Source organism: Elephas maximus, chromosome 16 (genome assembly GCF_024166365.1).
Source record: "Elephas maximus indicus isolate mEleMax1 chromosome 16, mEleMax1 primary haplotype, whole genome shotgun sequence".
Taxonomy (NCBI): Eukaryota; Metazoa; Chordata; class Mammalia; order Proboscidea; family Elephantidae; genus Elephas; species Elephas maximus.
Window position 1 is genome coordinate 14,017,995 of NC_064834.1, and position 19,517 is coordinate 14,037,511.

The following is a 19,517-nucleotide window of genomic DNA, read 5'->3' on the forward strand; positions in this document are numbered from 1 at the left end:
AATTTCATAAGTAAGCATTTGACTATTTCATTTCTATCCCTGAAAGTTTATTATCAAGTTGACCAAAAAGCACTGTTTTTTATGTTCTTTATTAGGAAAATAGTGAATCACTTTATATTTGGGATCTCTTTCTGCTCAATCTGATGTGATATTAAATTGTATTTATTGTACTGCATTTAAGGTGAAGAAGTTTATAATACATTTTAAAAGTTCTGCTAAAAAATGTTTTGGCTTTAAGAAACAAGCTTTATTTATCTGGAAAGAACTTCTAAATTTTATGAGACAATTCATTCCTTTAATAATTCTTAACAAAGAACACTATATACAGATCACTAAAAGTAGTATAATTTGATTGTTTTTTTTTAATTAACACTTTACCCAACAAATGGCCAAGAAACAAAAACCTCTACTTTTTAATTTTCACTCTTATTTGTCTAGATCCATTGATTAGTTTTTACGTTACTATGTCAGTAGTGATTTATCTTTTATTAATTACGAAAATTTCAGCTGTCCCGTTCCCCCCAACACATCGCTTGACATCTGAAGAAGTATTTGATATGGATGGGATACCCAGGGTTGATGTTCTGAAGAACCATTTAGTAAAAGAAGGTCGGGTAGATGAAGAAATTGCACTTAGAATTATCAATGAGGGTGCTGCCATCCTTCGGAGAGAGAAAACCATGATAGAAGTAGAAGCTCCAATTACAGGTACACTTATTTGTGTTTTGGATATAATTTTTATAACATTCTTTAGTTGCCTAGATATAAAGCTTTTTCCTCTTTTATCACATCTTATGCTAAATTAAGATTACACGGACATTATCTCGGATTTTTTAATTATTTTGTGTAATTTTAGTTTTTTCTGTAATTTTTAGTTTTTACTTCTTTTCAGTGAACAAACATGATCCTAAATCTGAGTGCAGAAGTTAGTCTAATATGCTTTGTGAAAGTTTCATCAGTTGTGTTGGCCATACATCAGTTGATAAAACAAGTACTTATTTACTTTGTTTTCAATCATTAAGGGCAAATACCTCAATATCATTGAAAAGGTGATCATTTAGAGGTCAACAGAAAGTATTGAGTTAGAATGGAGGTTTTACTGCTACCAGTATAATTTTATCATCCTAAGACTTATATCCTTGGCTCCCTAAAGAGGGCCTCTGTAAATTTAGATGAAAATTTTGTCACTGACCACAAATTTTGGTATTTCTGTTCCATCTTGTTCTAGACCTTGAGCACACGAACCGTTGGTTACACATCACCCCTGTCATAACTCTTCATAGACCACTACCTCCTCAGACATTTCTTGATAGCATTTACACTATCTCTTATATTAAAGAAATTAGAATTGAAGTAAAATTTGTTATTTCAGAGTTTTTTTCATATCTAATAATCTTCTTGTTTCAGTGTGTGGTGACATCCATGGCCAATTTTTTGATCTGATGAAACTTTTTGAAGTGGGAGGATCACCTGCTAATACACGATACCTTTTTCTTGGTGATTATGTGGACAGAGGTTATTTTAGTATAGAGGTAATAATCATATACTGTCATTTGATTTGCTGTTAAGTGTTAACATAAATGATTTCTATTAATTCCTAGTGAAATAAGTTCCTTAAAGTACCTGTGTGGAGTTCTTTTTAAAACCTCTGTGTATTTTGAGTTCATTTGCTTGTTTGTTTTTTTAAGCCACTATTTATTTCTCTTCTGTATTTCAAATCATTCAAGTGATTTTCTTTGTATTCTGTGTTTAATTGTATTTAATTATATAATTATAATTGCCTTTTTTCCCAGTGGTAATCATGAGCAGACTGAGAACTCTTTATTGCCCTGTTACCTAGTGGCCCTAAGGAACTAGTGCTCTCTTGCTCGCTTCTCAGAACTTAACCCATGTGAAAAGAAACGAATTGAATTCCCTCTGATTAAATAAAGCATATTATGATGCCTTTATTCTTTAAGCCCTAGTGTTTCTGTCTTTCCTGAAGTAGCTGTTAAAACCCAAGCGTATAGTGTGGAGTCTTTGTTTATACTGAAAGTGTTCATTTGTTTTAAAAAATGGAAGCATTACAAATGACCTGTTAATCATCACTTAACAGTAAATGGTTCTTTTAGCTCCTCTTTCTTTTCTCATTATATGAATAAAATGTGGCAAATATACCACAATCTGTTTTTTCTAATATATGCATCTCTCTCTCTTATTAAAAACGAAAATGTACAATAACATCGTTCTGTAACTTCCACTTTTCATGCATTCCTACAACTGTGGATGTCTTTCCAAGTCAGTAAATATAAATCTGCAGCTTTTTGAATAACTGCATTGTATTCCACCAAACAAAGGAAACAGTTTAATCAAATCCTTATTGTTAGGAACTTAGAATGTACTCAGTTTTTTCCATTATAAATAATGCTTCAGTGAGCCCTGTTATTCATATACCTTTGCATACTTGCCCTGATTCCAGAGGTTGAACTGCTGGATGAACGCTCTACCAGTAGATTCTTTTTATAAATCTGTGTTGAGTATTTTATGTGTGCCAAGCATGGCCTGAGCACTTAACACATTTTGATTAATTTAATCCTCACAACAAAGTTATAATGTTATTGTGCCCATTTTATAGATGAGGAAACTGAGATTTTAAAGAGGTTAAATAACTTGCACAAGGTCACATCATTAACAAGTGGTGCAGCCAGGCAGTCAGATTCCAAGCCCGTGTACTTTTTTTTTTTCCTAAATTTTGTTATTGAGAATATACACAGTAAAACATATACCAATTCAGCAGTTTGTACATGTACAATTAGTGACATTGAGTACATTCTTCGAGTTGTGCAACCATCCTCACTTTCCTTTTCTGAGTTGTTCCTCCCTCATTTACATAAACTCACTGCCCCCTGAGGTTCCTAGCTAGTCTTTGAAGTTGCTGTTGTCAATTTGATCCCTTATCAAGCAGATACACTCTTAGCCATCTCTCAGTAGATATTGAAGTCTTACCTGGTGCATTTTCATGTGCGTCACTGTTGTTTATACTGCTTTCTCCAGTGTTTTCAACGTAACTTCCTTTCTGAGGTGTGCTAGGATTTCTGTTGGGGGAGGGAGTTCAGGTCTCTGTCCTGCCTACCTTAGGAATTTTATTATCCTGAATTCTTTTTCCCACTCATAGTTTTCATTATCAGCCCCCTCCGTCTTCCTTGAATTACATTAAGGTTTCAAGAAAAACAGTAGAATTTGACAATTTTAGGAAGTTTAGTTGGTAGCTAAGCATGTTTTGTGTGTATTGAAGTATTATGTAGCTGACTCATTTAATATTGTTATAAAATGAAAATAATGGAATCAAAATAAATAATAAGAACAAGTTGAGTTTATTAAGTATTGCTGTTTTTTCTTGTGAACAAAATGAAGGTATGAATACTTAAACATTTCAATATATCTGTTGAATATGTTTCTTATATATAAATATAAAAATGTTCAGTATACTTGCTAAAAATAAAGTTTGTTTCTTCTTTTTGTATGTGGTTATATATACCATGTGTATTTCCAAACAAAATAGTCTTCCTTTCTTTTTCTTTTTTTAAACAAGTGAGTAAAATGTGAGTCTGTTTCTTACATTAAATTTGCAGCAGAGCATCTGCTGGCATAAATGGTTACACTGCTCTTAAATATTCTTTTTTATTAAAAAAATTGCATTTTCTTTAAATCAGTTTAGATGATAGAGCCTTACGTAAGGCAACATTTATAACTCGAGTTAGCAAAACAAACATAAAACATGGGTCATTACCTTCATTAGACTGCATGGTATAATGCTTAGGATCAGAGGTGTGGAATCCTGACTTCATTACTTACAAGTTTTGTGATATTGAATGAGTTACTTAATTACTCTTTGTTTCAGTTTCCTCGTTTTGTAAAATAGAGGTAATGGTACATACTTCATAGGATTGTTTGAGGAGTAAATGAGGGGAATTATATAGTGCTTGGCACATTGTAAGTGCTCAGTAAATATTAGCTGCTATTATCTTTAACATTGTATTTTATTAATATACCTAAAGAGGACACACCAATCTGGTAATTGTTTTTATAATGAGCAATTTGTAAATTGAAAGTAACTGGATTATTTAGTTCATCCATTTAACAAATATGTATTGCTCTTCTATTTGGTAGGTACTTTTTTAGGGTGAATAAAATTACAAAGTCCCTGATTTCATGGAATTCATATTTTAATAAAGGACAAAGAGAGCGAATAAAGAATAAAGGAGATGGAAAGAGTAAAGGAGATGGAAAATAGGATTAGAGAAAAAGAAGCAAAGAATAAACACGTTAAACAGAAAAATAAGATAAATTCACTGAAGACATTTTCTTTTGCAGTGTGTCTTATACTTATGGGTCCTGAAGATTCTATACCCAAGCACATTATTTCTTCTGAGAGGCAACCATGAATGCAGACACCTTACTGAATATTTTACCTTTAAGCAGGAATGTGAGTACTTCAGGAGAAATACGTTTCACTTCCTTGGTGTTCTTTTGGAGTGATATGGGTAGTAAGTTATGAAGACTTTACAATGCAACCTGTAAGAACAGATATTAAAGTTTTGAGGAAGATTATCAAGAACTCTCTAGTGCTTAATGGCATTTAATGAGAAGTTTTCATTTCAATCTGAAATTGAACTATTAAGCTTGATTTTTACAAATGTACTTAGGAACAGTTTGAGTTTTGTAGATAATTTTATGTAAAAATTATTTTTCCTAAAAGTAAGAATGAAAACCAAAAAAAGAAATGTTTGTTGTTGTTGCATTGGAGATTTTTGTCCCCTGATCGTGAGGCATTCCCATGAAGATTCTTAACAATTATTTATCCTGTCATCGTTGCAGATAGTTTGAAACATGCTAACCCAAAAAACCAACCCATTGTTGTCATGTCAACTCAGACTCGTAGCAACCCTATAGGACAGACTGTAACTGCCGCATAGGGTTTCCGAGAGCAGACTGCCACATTTTTCTCCCGTGGAGCGGCTGGTGGGTTTGAACCGCCAACCTTTCGGTTGGCAGCTGAGCACTTTAACCACTCTGCCGCCAGGGCTCCTTGAACATGCAGTGTATGACATGAAATTCTGACCTACGTATTAACCGCCCTTTTTTCTTTAATTGTTACAGCAATAGGAATCTAATAGCTATAAACACTTATCTGATATATAGCAGTGTTTGGCCTCTTTTCACATCTTATACTCACGTGCTTGTTAATATTCATGATTGTATTAAGTCTTGGAGTTAAGTTCTAAAAATAGAAATAATTTCAGAATTACTGTGACCTAAAAGTAATCAAATTAAAATTTTTATTAACAGTTTTTACTAAACCGCAGTTCTGTCAGCACACCACCAGTTTAGAACTTGTGGTTGCTGAATATAGATTTTTTCACATTTGAATATTACAATATTAAAAGAAATAGGAGGTAAGCTCTTATTTTGGTGAGGTAATTAACCATCTATCAAAATCCCATTAAAAACAAAATATTGGGGAATATAAAGGTAAAAAGGAGCAAAGAAATGTGCATGATGTTTCCTTGAAAGTAAATGACAGTTTGATGTGGTAGAGTTTTTTCTCTCTTGCCTTCCTATCTCTATTGGCTTCCTGCTTCACTGCCCATTTTAAGCATTTAGTGTAGAAGAGAGCAACTCCTCAGCACCTCCAGCATGTGAATATCATATTTTACGTATTTATTTTAATTGAGTTTTGTTGTGATAATGTAAGTGGTCTTGCCTGTGATAGCAGTAACAGTAGTCACTGACTCTTATAATAAAATAAGGATTAAAACTATATTAACCTCAAGTATAGCTTTGATTTCACTTAACTAGGCCTACAGTTGAGTTTTTATAGAGATTTCACTTTTTTTTTAAAGCAATATTTTATGACTATCTGCTGCATACCCAAAATCAGTTCAGTGAGAGCAAACATTTTGTCTTCTAAGACTGATGGCATTGCTTACTTTTGTTGATTCTTATAGGTGAAGATGCTTGTCTTTTGTTTGTTTCCGTACAGTAAAATTCACTATTTGTGCTTTCAGTTTTGTGAGTTTTGACAGATCCACATAGTTGTCCACCATAATACAGAAAAGTTTCATCGCCCCATAAATTTCTCCTTCCTGCTTTTTTGTAGTCATTCCCTCACCCACTCTCAGCCCATGGCTACCACTCGCCTGTTTTCCATCTCTAAAGTTTTCTTGCCTTGGTTTTAATAATCAAATTTATCTTTTCAGAATGATCAACTAGTACTGTAATTTTCAATTAATTTTTTCTTTTTCTAGGTAAAATTAAATATTCAGAAAGAGTCTATGAAGCTTGTATGGAAGCATTCGATAGCCTGCCTCTTGCTGCACTTTTAAACCAACAGTTTCTTTGTGTTCATGGTGGACTTTCACCAGAAATACACACACTGGATGATATTAGGAGAGTGAGTATATATTTTAGTTCCAAGGTCGATTCCTATTTATAATACTTTGTTGGATAGAGAGTAGAAGCTTCAGACTTCTCTTCACTGCCAAGATTAGGTAATGGTAAAACTTAGTCTATTGATATTTTAAGGAAATATCTTTTAATCATTCAGAATAATGTAATACGGACAGAACTCAAAGTTGGTACCGCTTTCCCACGTCCATTCTCTCCTCACTTTTTCACGAGTTATTTCTGTTCTTTGTTTCTTTTCTTTCTTTCACAGTTAGATAGATTCAAAGAGCCACCTGCATTTGGACCAATGTGTGACTTGCTATGGTCCGATCCCTCTGAAGATTTTGGAAATGAAAAATCACAGGAACATTTTAGTCACAATACAGTTCGAGGATGTTCTTATTTTTATAAGTAAGGAAAAATATCCAAGATTAATTACATTTTAGTTCTTAAAATAGTATATGCTTCATATAGAAAAACATTATTTTACTTAATTTACTCTTTTTCCCCTACAGCTATCCAGCAGTGTGTGAATTTTTGCAAAACAATAATTTGTTATCGATTATTAGAGCTCATGAAGCTCAAGATGCAGGGTAAGAGTTCTGTTTCCCTGACCCAAATTAACACCTTAAATACAAATCAAACTTAGTAACCGTGATTGATGCTTTACGATGCATATTAAGCTATTTGTTTTGCAGCTATAGAATGTACAGAAAAAGTCAAACTACAGGGTTCCCTTCATTAATAACAATTTTTTCGGCACCTAATTACTTAGATGTCTACAATAATAAAGGTAAGATGTTGTTGATAAAAAAAAAAATTGTTAAGCAACTTAGCGTTGTAATTGACTTATTTTTTAGAAACTATAATAGAAAAGGGGCATTGTTTGAAACTGTACCTATCCACATCTCATTATAAAAAGTTATAAGATATAAGGGAGGAGAGAGAACAAGAGATAAAATCCAAAATGTGAAGCTAAGTCATATGTAACCATTCCACAACTTGTCACTCACAAAAGCTGTCTTGTAAAATAATGCTCTAAGTTGAGTAGGTAAAGCCAAACATGATTTTCTCAAACTTCCCTTTTTTAAATCTTCCTCCTTATAATCAAGAGAATGTTTTCTTGTTTGCGTAAAGCTGTTGCTGCTGTGACTGTTTCATTTATTTGCACTGTCTAGTTGTTTAGTTTATCATGTTTCTTGTTTTATGTTCTCCGATCTAGGTTCTCTTTCCCTTTCCTATTCTCTTTTCTTACCTCCGGTTTTATCACTGCCCCCATGAAGATTTGTAGTAGAGCCTTCTTTGATTAATCCACTCTGACCACCTTTCAGGGATGCATTCTTCCCTTTCTTACTCCTTTCTTACTACTGCTCTTCCTCCCTTTTTTCTTATATCTTTTTTTCTTTACCTTTTGCTCCAGTGGTTTTCATATCCCCTCCTTCCAAATTCGGTCTGTCTGTAATAATTGGGTTTCATGTAACTTTGAACATAGCTTATTGAATGGTAATGCCAAAGGATCATAATCTAGTTAAGTGTGTGCCAAGGACATTGAAGATGAGATTGGGAATATTTACAGAGTTCACATTTTCAGAAGAGGAAATTAACAAGCCACCTCTTCTGTCTTGACATGTCTGGAATTCATTTGACTGTGCCATAGCTTCCAGGGTCAGATGGGAGTGAATGTGCCAGGAAGAAAGAAAAGAAGGTTAAAGACTTTTAAAAGTACATTTAAAGAGATAATGAGGTCATTGCTAGATATGGGTCATGGTGTAAGTTCAAAAGAGCAGAATAAGGTTTTTTTGGGTAACAGGAGGTTGTAGTTAAAAGATTAAAACATTTGCCTTGAGATCAGACAGTAGCAGGCTGGATAATAACTTTGGTACAGAAAATGCTATGAGAACTTATAGTACATTAGTTACCAAAACAGCCATAGCATTGAGGTAAAATGAGTTGCTAATCTTGAGAAACTGCTATCAGTGCAGCTTCAAATTATAGCAGTGCCTAAATAATCTTTTAAATTATATTTTAGTTTATAAAATTGGAAATTTCTATAATGATATCTAATGAAGTGTGGCTTCATTTTTGAGGTGAAACATGTTTACATTCTGATTCCATTCAAATACTACATTTAGTCTTCCAGTGCTCTAATTCTTCAACTCTGACCTCCCCTTGTCAATTTTAAGGGAACTAGTTTAGTTAGAGTTCAGTGCCCAGCTGATTACTGCCTTACTGGTTGCCCTTTGTCAGGAAGTTAAGGAATCAGTTTTCTTAGTCCTTAGAAAAGAAACTTAAACCATTGAATCTGTCTTGTCAAAATTAAATGTCTCTTGGTATTTTTGAGTCTGGACATAAATAGTGTTAATAATTTGGGTGATTACGTGGTATGGTTGTGTTTGTAATGTTTCATTCCATTCCTAATGCAATTTTCTAGATTCTTTTTTCCCCTACTAAGAAAGATCTGAAAACTTGATATCAGCCCAAGCTAATAGTTTCTGAGGCTAAATTTAAAATACTTCTATTTCACATGGGAAAGATTACATATGTATATTAAGTTGGTAAATGATAACATGTAGCAGGATTATTAGCAGGATTATTTTTGACTCCATATTAGCCAGAACCACAAGTTTTAGAATTTAACATCTACATTTCAGTGCTTTTCATTAAAAGTGAATATATATGTAAAGCCACATTAAAAAAAAAAAACAAACCCATTGCCATCGAGTTGATTCCAACTCATAGCGACCCTATAGGACAGAGTAGAATTGCCCCATAGGGTTTCCAAGGAGCACCTGGTGGATTCAAACTGCTGACCTTCTGGTTAGCAGCCATAGCTCTTAACCACTACATCACCAGGGTTTCATATAACCACGTAGTTATTATAATTATTATATCTACAAAGCATTTTATAATTTTATGTGCTCTCATGTGAAATACATTCTCTGATCTTAAACTTCTGAGGTAGGCAGAATTGGATATATTAGTCCCCTTTTTTTAAGTGAGAAACAGATTCGTTAAATAATTTACCCAGCATTGCATGGCTAGTATGTGCTGTGGCCTAGATTAGAATCCAGCAACCCAGTGTTCCATAAAATAATGTAACCATAACTAAAATCTATGTCAGTTAATTTAAGATATTAATTATATCAACACATTGAAACATTAGATATCTGAAATTGAGATGAATATGTTACCTTTGGGTTATTTAGCTATAATATTTTTTCTTTGGTGTTTTAATGGAATTTTTTTCCCTAAATGAAATAAAATACTTCTTTGTAGTAGCTTCACCTGATTTCCCGTCTTAAATGAAATAAATTGATTTATAAATAAAGTGTTCAAATTGGTTTTTTTGTTTGTTTTTTGCTCTATTACCTTTCAGCTATCCTTTTCAGGTTGCCTGCAGCTGAAAAGACCCTCTTAAATTCCTCCAACTTGTTTGAACTGTTAAACCTAGAAAATTGCTTATTGCCATTCTGTGTTTCCTCTAAAAGTTGCATTTTCACAATTTTGGATTTAGTAAAAGTGCATGTTCATCATTGGATTATAAAGTAATATGAGCACTCTAGAAAGAATCTGGAAATTTCATGTGTAATAATGAGTGAAGATCTATCACTCTATATATAAAAGTGTGTTTTTTTTAAAAAAAGTATGGTATTACTAAAATGAGTTCCTACTTCCCTCTACCATCCCTAATTCCACTCACTCCTTGACCCTCCTCCCCCTAAAAGGATATTTTTCTGTTTTGATGTGTTTTATACTTTGGGCCCTAAAGGCAAATTCTTAAATTGACATTCAAACTTATCTTACAGCTGCTGTATTAAAGTATGAAAATAATGTGATGAATATTCGACAGTTTAATTGTTCACCACATCCTTACTGGTTGCCCAATTTTATGGATGTCTTCACATGGTCTTTACCATTTGTTGGAGAAAAAGGTATGATTTTTATTTAAAAAAAAACCACCCCAAACAGTTGTTTTATTCCTATTACATTTACTCCAGTTTACTATTGCAGGCACGTACTTGCCAGAGGAAACTGAAGTCAGGTTTCACTGTGGGTACAGCTCTGCTTGTGTCAGTGAGTGTGGATATGAGAGCCTCAAAGATATTTTAGTTAGCTGTTTACAGCCCCCATGTGAGGGTGTCTGGGGGACTGGGAGAAGACTTATAAATAGCCTGATGTTGTCTTCAGCTGTTGGGTTTTCTGCCCTTTTTTTCTTCAGCTTAAATTTTTTATGAAGGAAAGGAGGGATAGCTTTGCTTTGGAATGGACCCTTCTGCATAATTTAATACCACTTTTGAGGATGTCATAGCAATTCATGGGAGAATTCAGTAGCCCTAGTTCTTTGACAATGCTAGTCGTTTTATATCAGCTCTGTATTCGGAAAGAAATTACAGAGAGAAATTCAGGCTCTCCCTTAATATTCTCTTATATCAAAAATACGTAAAGAATTTTAGTTCTGATAACTTAGAGGAATAGCTATTTGTGCATACCTAATAAGCTTTTTAAGGGAACATAAATACTAAAGAAATTTTATTTCTAGTTCTATAGAATTCTTAGGCTGTCCTTATTTATCATTTTCTTTTCCATGTAGTGTTAGTTTTTTCACAAAGCAATGCCTCAGTTTCCATATGTGGAAAATAACAGTATGAGAGCACAGATGTGATTGTAAAACATTTTGTTCCATATCCCCCTCTGTTTTTTCTCACCTCTTTCATGTTACAAAATGTTCCTTTCTGTATGAGATATGTCACGTCTGCCAAGGCAGCTTTTGGCTCTAAAATCAGTTAATACTTAAACTGTGTATGTTAAAAAGGTTTTCTGCAGATTGCCTTTGGTCTTGGTTAGTTACTCAGTAGGTCCAACATTAAGTTAATATGGAGATAGAATTACCCACTTCAGCATTTGAGAAGGGGACCAGTTAAGGGCTTAGGTACAAGGGATGCATTACACTTACAACCTTCTATCTTTGGGATATGAGAAATAGCTCAATCATAGCATCATCAGGCTAAAGGGAATTTAAGAATTCATCTTGCTCATTCTCCAGCTTCTAGACTGGACTGCAATTTAACTATTTTAATGTAATACGGTGGGGGGATGGAGCGGATAGGGTAGGAGAAAAATGGACATTTCATAGATTCTCTCTAATTTAGTTCTCTGGTGCCTCTACAATAAGGAAATATCACTGTGCCTAATCTAAATGCCTATGCTGTGAGTATGAAAACAAGGAAGGAAATACCGATAATAGATTTTTCTCAACTTGTACATCCATCAAAAACCAGGTTACCAGAGTTTTCAAACACATCAGTGAACTTAACAGTCATGTAGTCCAACTCCTTTTGAGAGATAAGAAGATTTAATCTAATTTCTGTGAACTCCTCCTGAGTGAAGATGAAGAACAGTGGCTGTCAGTGTTCCTACATTTGAAGTCCGCTACTAAGTGATCTTTGGTTCTTTTGCTACTCTAAATCATTGAATCTGTTGTAATACAAGGAAGTACTCTAACCTTTTGACTATTTTTTGTTGTTTTTCTGTGGATCTTCTCTAAATTATTCACATCTTTCTAAAAATGTGAGGCTCAGATTTGAATATTATATGCAAATAGAATCCTAGCCAAAGTTGAGTGCAGTAAGAAGATTTTCTCAAACTCTGCATATTTTACCATGTTAGTACATGTTAGCTGTTCAGATAGCTTAACTACTTGTGATTCTAATGAAATTTTCTTCTGGTGTAAAAAACAGCAAGTGCTCCACTTCTGGAAATTCAGTTTGACTCTAATCTAGTCCCTGGGAAGCAACTAACCTGGGCCAAAGGCTTCCTGAGAGACTTGGTTAACCCTAAACTTAGATGAAAGTATGTTTTAAACTTCTTAGGCTAAGAACCTCCTTTTTATCTTATTTTTAAGTTCTTATGTTGGAAATTTTTCAGCATATGCAGAAATAGAGTGAATATTATAATGAATTCCTGTTTACCCAAGAATTATCAAATTATGACCAATCTTGTTTCATTTACATTCCATCCACTACTCCCCTACCCACAATTATTTTGATGCAAGTCTCAGCTGTCCTTTTTTTACTCATAAATATTTCAGAATGTATCTCTAAAGACTCTTCTTTTGTAAAATAGCCATACATGAAAACATTTATTACTTTCTTAATACAAAACCCTTTTGAGAATGTGATGAAAGTTATTTTGCCCCAGAAAAATTTATGTTCAGATACATCTGTACATACAGACAACATTTTCAGTAGGTTCATAGATCTGAAGTGAATTGGTTAACCCCCTCAGGTTTACTGACCTCAATTTAAGAGCTTGTGATCTAGAGGGGCCAGTGTGGTGTGATCTTCCATTGAAGTTCGTACATCTACAATGTATACGTTTACTGGATTTTTTTTTTTTGAGAATTTTCTTTGAGTAACTACAGATGCAGATAAGATGTGTCTTTACCTATTAATAGGAAACTTAAGATATATAAATAATGATAATAAAATGTAACATGGTAAGCCCTCCACTAGAAGTATAAGCATAGTTTTATAGGAATTAAGAAGAAGATTATTTCTTTCAGAGAGATTAAAGTAGTATTTGAACTGGGGCTTGGAGAATGGTAGATATGGGTAAAGGAATTCTAGGTAAGAGAACTTCCCAAGCCTAGACTTTAAAGCAAGAAAGCATAAAGTCTCTGACAAATATGGGGTGGTTCAGTTTGATTGGAAAGTAGGATATATGAAGAACAGTAGTAGGAAATGAATGAAAAATTAGGTCTTGGCTAGATATGAGAATCTTCATCACCACACAGAGAAGTTGGAGCTTTGATAAATGGTGGCTTGGAAGCCACTGAAACAGAATGATATAACCGTGATAGTCATTTAGAAAAGTTACTCTGATAAGATAGACTGGGTGGAACAAAGACTAGAGGCTGGGAGATCTGTTATGAAGTTAAGCAGAGACATAGTGAAGCATTAGGAATGGAGAGCAGGGGAGAACCACAAAAACTGTAGAAGTAGAATCAGTGGGACTTAACAAGATTGTATGTTTAAGGGAAGAGAATGGTTGAAGATAATTTGGATGTTTTGAGTCTGGTAATGATGGTTGGAAAAATGGCGTGGCAGGAGCATCTCACCTCCTCTAACTTCACAAGGGGGAAGGAGAATCGAGATCTATAGCCCAAGGCTGATGTCTATGAGGTGGAGCTCAGATATACTTCCACCCTTCAAACTTTTTTACTATTTCTGACACCAGCTGTCCCTCTCATGGCACTCTACTTTTATTTTGGGTTCTATAATTCATTGCAGTGGCCACACAGAACTCACAGACCATATTCACAGTTATGGGGTTTATTAGGGAAGTAACAGGTTACAATTCAGGATCAGAGATGTCTCAGGATACAATTCTTTGATCAGGAGAGGCGATTCTCAGCCATGTCTGCAGGCAGGCTTCTCTCTGGTCCACGGTCTCTCAGCTACTCGGCCCTTCAACCCAGCCTCTGCCCTGCTCAGGCAAGTGTTAAAAAAGCTCTTTAGGTCCACTGACAAGTGCCTGGAGGCACCCTACCCTGCCAGCAAGCCTCCTGTCCAAAGGTGCTCAGCTCTCTTGCTGCATGGGTTGGCAAGCCTAGCTCTGCCAAGTGCCCAGAGGCACCCCACTCTGCCAGCAGGCCTCCTGCCCGAAGGCACTCAGCTTTCTCACTCTCTGGGCCAGGAAGGCCACCATGCTGTCTCCTGCTTGTCTCCTGGTTCTGTTGCCTCTGCTGCCACCTTTCACTGCTGCTGTTCCTCGCTGTCTTTCCCCTTCTCCGGGATTATAGCTCTCTCTCTCTCTTTGTTTCTCAGGTCTAGGAGGTTCTCACCGGAAGGATCCCAGGTCCAAAGAACACGCTTCACTCCTAGCTCTTCTTCCTTGGTGATAAGTGAGGTTACCCCTTTTTGCCTCTGGGATGGCTCATTTAAATCCTAGTGGGATAGCAAAACTGATCCATCCCCTTTTAGGGTTCCATATAACTTATTTGCATGACCTCCCCCCCACAACGGTGCTGTGCACCTTATTTGCATTCTTAGCAAGCTGTCCAATCCCCGTGGTGGGCCACAGGTACCTTATTTGCATGGTCCCACTCAGTTATTTTGTGGGAGTTACAAGACCATGATGAAAATAGCCATATAAAAGTGATCCATTGCACCGCAATTGTACTGTTAACACTGATGAAAAACTCCTTGTTATTGCAGCAGCCCCCCTCTTTGATTGTAGCTGCCCTTCATATTCATTGGGATCTCTAGGCCTTTGACCATGTAGTTTTCTCCCCCATCAGATCCCTTTTTGCTTCTCTTCCTTTTTAAAACACCATCAAATTCCTTTCTGTCTTGACTTTGTACTTCATTTGTCCTGTGAATCTTAGCCCTAATAAAGTACAACCACCCCTTGTCTCCATTTCTACAGCTGGGCTATATAGAGCAATTGGTGCTACCCCTTGTTTTGCAGCATTATCTGAGCTCTCAGTAGTACTCAGACATCCTTTATGTCCCTAGTCTGCTTCCTCCCATTTCTCTCAGGAAATATTCTAAATGTCATCTTTTTTCTTAATCTTCTAGCTACTCCTCTCACTATCAGAGAAAACACATGTCACTAGTGAGAACTTTTTCTGCTTATTATTCCCCCTCCCCTAAACTACTCATCTTTAATTTTTCTCTATATTTTGTAGATTCCACTGCCCTTCTGCTTCCTCAGGAAGCTTTTCCAAGTTCTCTGTATCTTCAAACTCTGTCTACTAGCACTTTCACGAATTGTTCAATCTATCTCATCTTTAAATGAAAAATAACATTTCCCTTATCTGTTACATTTTCTAGCTTTTTCTATGCTGTGACTTCCCTCGCCTTTCCTTCACGGCCAAGCTTCTGGACAAAAAGTACTGTATATGTAAAAGGTTTTAATACCCGTAAATAGTTCCCTGTAGCTTTCAAGATAAAGTTGGTTCTTTAATCTGTCACACAAGGCCCTTAGTGACCTTCCCTACTTTTTCTCTAGTCTCAGTTTCTACCTTCTCTTTCATATTCACTATGTTCCAACCATAATATAGCACAGCTAATATCCTGGATGTTCCAGGCTCTTTTAAGTTTCATGCCTTCATATGTTTTCTTTTTTTTTCTTATTACACCTTTATTGAAAATGGAGCCCTGGTGGTGTAGTGGTTAAGAGTAGTTTCGACTGCTAACCAAAAGGTCAGCAGTTCTAATCCTCCAGTTGTTCCTTGGAAACCTTGTAGGGCAGTTCCACTCTGTCCTATAGGGTTGCTATGAGTTGGAATTGGCTCGAGGGCAATGGGTTTGTTTGTTTTTTTTTGGTTATTGAAAACAATTCACATACCATATAATTCACCTATTTAAATTATATAACTTAGTGGGTTTACTGGGTTAGTGGTTTTTAGTACGTTCATAGTGTTGTGAATCCATCACCACAATCAATTTTGGAACATTTTCATTAGCCTCGAAAAGAAACATGCGTTTGGCTGCTAACCAAAAGGTTCAAATCCACCAGCCACTCCTCGGAAACCCTATGGGGCAGTTCTACTCTCTCCTCTAGGGTCTCTATGAGTTGGAATTGACTCGATGGCAACGGGTTTTTTGGGTACGCATTAACAGTCCCTCCACATTTTCCTCCAAATCCCCTCCACCAACCCTGGGCAGCCACCAATCTACTTTTTGTCTCCATAGATTTACCTCTTCTGGACATTTATTTTTGTGACTGACTTCTTTCCATAATGTTTTCAAGACTTATCCAGGTTGAAGCATGAATCAATACTTCATTCTTTTTTATGGCTGAGTAATATTCCATTGTGTGGATATACCACATTTTGTTTATCCATTTATCAGTTTATGAACATTTGGTGTGTTTTTGCTTTTGGCTGTTACAAACAATGCTGCTATGAACATTTGTGTACAATTTACCTACTTTTCATTTTTCTTGTTTATAGACAGGAGTGGAATTTCTGGGTCAAATAGTAGCTCTACGTTTAATTTTTTTTAAATGGTTAAACTATTTTCCAAAATGGCTGCACCGTTTTAGAGCCCGCCAGCAGTGTATGAGGGTGCCAGTTTCCCCATATCTTTGTCAATACTTGTTATTACCTGTCTTTTTGATTATAGCCATGCTAGTGGGTATCCCTATGGGGTGGTTCTACTCTGTCCTGTAGGGTTGCTAGGAGTCAAGATTGACTCAGCGGCAATGGGCTTAGGGGGTATGAAGTGGTATCTCATGGTGTTCTTGATTTGTATTTCCCTAAGGACTAATGATGGTGAACATCTTTTCATGTGCTTATTGGTCATTTCTATATTGTCTTTAGAGAAATGTCTATTCATATCCTTTGCCAAAATTTACAATGCGTTGTCTTTTTATTATTGAGTTGTAGGAGCTTTTTATATGTTATAGATACAAGTCCCTTGTCAGATATATGATTCTAAATGTGTTCTTCCATTCTGCGGGTTTTTGTTTACTTTCTTGATGGTATCCTTTGAAGCACAAAGGTTTTAATTTTGATGAAGTTCAGTTTGTTTTTTCTTTTGTTGCTTATGCTTTAGTCATTTTGTTCTTTCTGTCATATTCAAGAAACCACTGCCTAATCCAGACTCGTGAAGATTTACGCCTATGTTTTATTCTAAGACTTTTATAGTTTTAGCTCTTACATTTAGGTCTTTGATCTGTTTTGAGTTAAATTTTGTATATTGTGTGAAGTAGGAGCCCAACTTCACTCTTTTGCATGTAGATATCCAGTTGTCCCAGGACCATTTGTTGAAAAGACTATTGTTGCCCCCACTGAATTGTTCTGGCACTCTTGTCAAAAATCTGTTGACTTTAAATGTGAGGTTTCATTTCTAGACTCTCAGTTCTGTTCCACTGATCTGTAAGTCTACTTTATACTTTCACTAACTTCTGCTTAGGCTGCCTTACCTGCCCTGTCCACCTTGCAAACTCCTACTTCATGATTTTCTCAAATACTATCTGCTAAAACCTTCCCTGACTTGCTGGCCTTATGCATACATTTGTATGCCTTCAGCACAGTGCTCATGACTCTTTGTGGTCAGTTAACATATGTATCACCTTCAGTAGTTAATAAGCTTTATGAAGGTAAAGACTGTGCCTTTCATACGTGAATCCAGGCACCCAGCACTATGCCTGACAAATGGTGTACTTTTGGTACATTTGTAGGAGGAGGAACAGGTTTGTAGGGGCATTAAATTTTATTTTGTGTGTGTTCGTTTCTAGGTGCTGTCAGGACATCTGGGGGTGATATTTAATAGGCATTTTTATTTATTAATTGAAGTGTGTTTGCTACCTTTCTTACTTAATTTACTCATTTGTCAGGTATTTATTGGTGCCTGTCACATGTCAGGGACCGTGCTAGGCTCTGGGGATACAGTGGTGAACAAACCAATGTCCTGCACCCATGAAGGTTGTATTCTAATAGGGAAAACAGACAATATATGAATGGTTTGAGATAGTGGTAATAAAACCAGCAAGGAAATCCAGAGCCTGAAGGAAAGGTCAAAACTAGACACGCAGATTTTGGAACAGTTTCAAAGATTTAATACTTGAAACTACAACTGTGATAGTGGATGGAATCACCAAGAGATTGAGCATAAAAAAAGAACTGCAGAGAGAATCTTGAGAATATCCAAATTTTGAGGTCAGGAAGAAGAAGGAATCCTAGAGAAGGTTAATGGGCGGGGGCCGGGGAGGGGAATGGTCTAAAAAACAAGAAAATCAAAAGATTACAATTCTGGGAACCAAGGGAAAAGAGAAAAAATATATATATATAGAATGGTGAAGGAGGTTTAAGCCCAAGAAAGAGCCATGGGTTTAGATTGTGGGATAGTCATTAGGAATCTTTAGAAATAAGTTTCAGGGGAGTTGTTGAAGCCAGTTCTTAAAAGATTGAATCCTGGGACTTTTTTTGAAATGATGAAACTGTGCTGTGACTTTTTTTTTTTTTTTTGGTCCTTAATGCTGGGTTATGGTTAGACTTGTATCATCCATGAATGAATATTTTAAAGGTACATATTCAGATGTTATTCATCTTTGTTCTTACCTCTGGGAGGCTTTATTTTTTCTGAGTGACTGGAAAATTGGTTCTATAAAGAATATCTGTCTCTCAGACTTGTTGTCTGTTGAATTTCCTTCGTTTCAAAAGCCTTTACATTTTCATATTTTATCATTTCTGCTGTTAGAATGTGTTAGTCATCTTGTGTTAAAAATTACTTGATCATTAGATAGTAGATAAGAACTACTTTAGGTGAAGGGAAAGACAGCACACAATACAGGGGAGGTCAGCACAATTGGACTAAACCAAAAGCAAAGAAGTTTCTTGAATGAACTGAATGCTTCGAAGGCCAGCATAGCAGGGGCAGGGGCCTGGGGACCATGGTTTCAGGGGACATCTAAGTCACTTGGCATAATAAAATCTATTAAGAAAACATTCTGCATCCCACTTTGAAGAGTGGCGTCTGGAGTCTTAAACGCTAGCAAGCAGCCATCTAAGATGCATCAATTGGTCTCAGCCCACCTCAAAAGAGAATGAAGAACACCAAGGACACAAGGCGATTACAAGCCCAAGAGACAGAAAGGGCCACATGAACCAGCGACTACATCATCCTGAGACCAGAAGAACTAGATGGTGTCCGGCTACAAGTGATGACTGCCCTGACAGAGAACACAACAGAGAACCCCTGAGGGAGCAGGAGAACAGTGGGATGCAGACCCCAAATTCTCATAAAAAGACCAGACTTAATGGTCTGACTGAGACTGGAAGGACCCTGGTGGTCATGGCCCCCAGACCTTCTTTTGGCCCAGGACAGGAACCATTCCCGAAGCCAACTCTTCAGACATGGAGTGGACAATGGGTTGGAGAGGGATGCTGGTAAGGAGTGAGCTTCTTGGATCAGGTGGGCACTTGAGACTATGTTGGCATCTCCTGCCTGGAGGGGAGATGAGAGGGTGGAGGGGGTTAGAAGCTGGCGAAATGGACACGAGAAGAGAGTGGAGGGAGAGAGCGGGCTGTCTCAAGAGGGGGAAAGTAATTGGGAGTGTGTAGCAAGGCGTATATGGGTTTT

The 19,517-nt window shown here is 36.1% G+C and overlaps 1 protein-coding gene across 5 annotated transcripts in view; it reads left to right on the forward strand.

Annotated features, from left to right (window-relative positions):
* PPP3CB (protein phosphatase 3 catalytic subunit beta) overlaps positions 1-19,517 on the forward strand; it is a 49,479-nt gene that overhangs the window by 13,791 nt on the left and 16,171 nt on the right. For all 5 annotated transcript variants that reach the window (XM_049856055.1, XM_049856057.1, XM_049856056.1 and 2 more), the window contains exons 2-9: positions 508-708; positions 1,408-1,532; positions 4,354-4,465; positions 6,288-6,433; positions 6,698-6,837; positions 6,942-7,019; positions 7,125-7,219; positions 10,233-10,358. In XM_049856055.1, the coding sequence (XP_049712012.1) occupies positions 508-708; positions 1,408-1,532; positions 4,354-4,465; positions 6,288-6,433; positions 6,698-6,837; positions 6,942-7,019; positions 7,125-7,219; positions 10,233-10,358 (1,023 nt within the window). The remainder of the gene's footprint in view (positions 1-507; positions 709-1,407; positions 1,533-4,353; positions 4,466-6,287; positions 6,434-6,697; positions 6,838-6,941; positions 7,020-7,124; positions 7,220-10,232; positions 10,359-19,517) is intronic.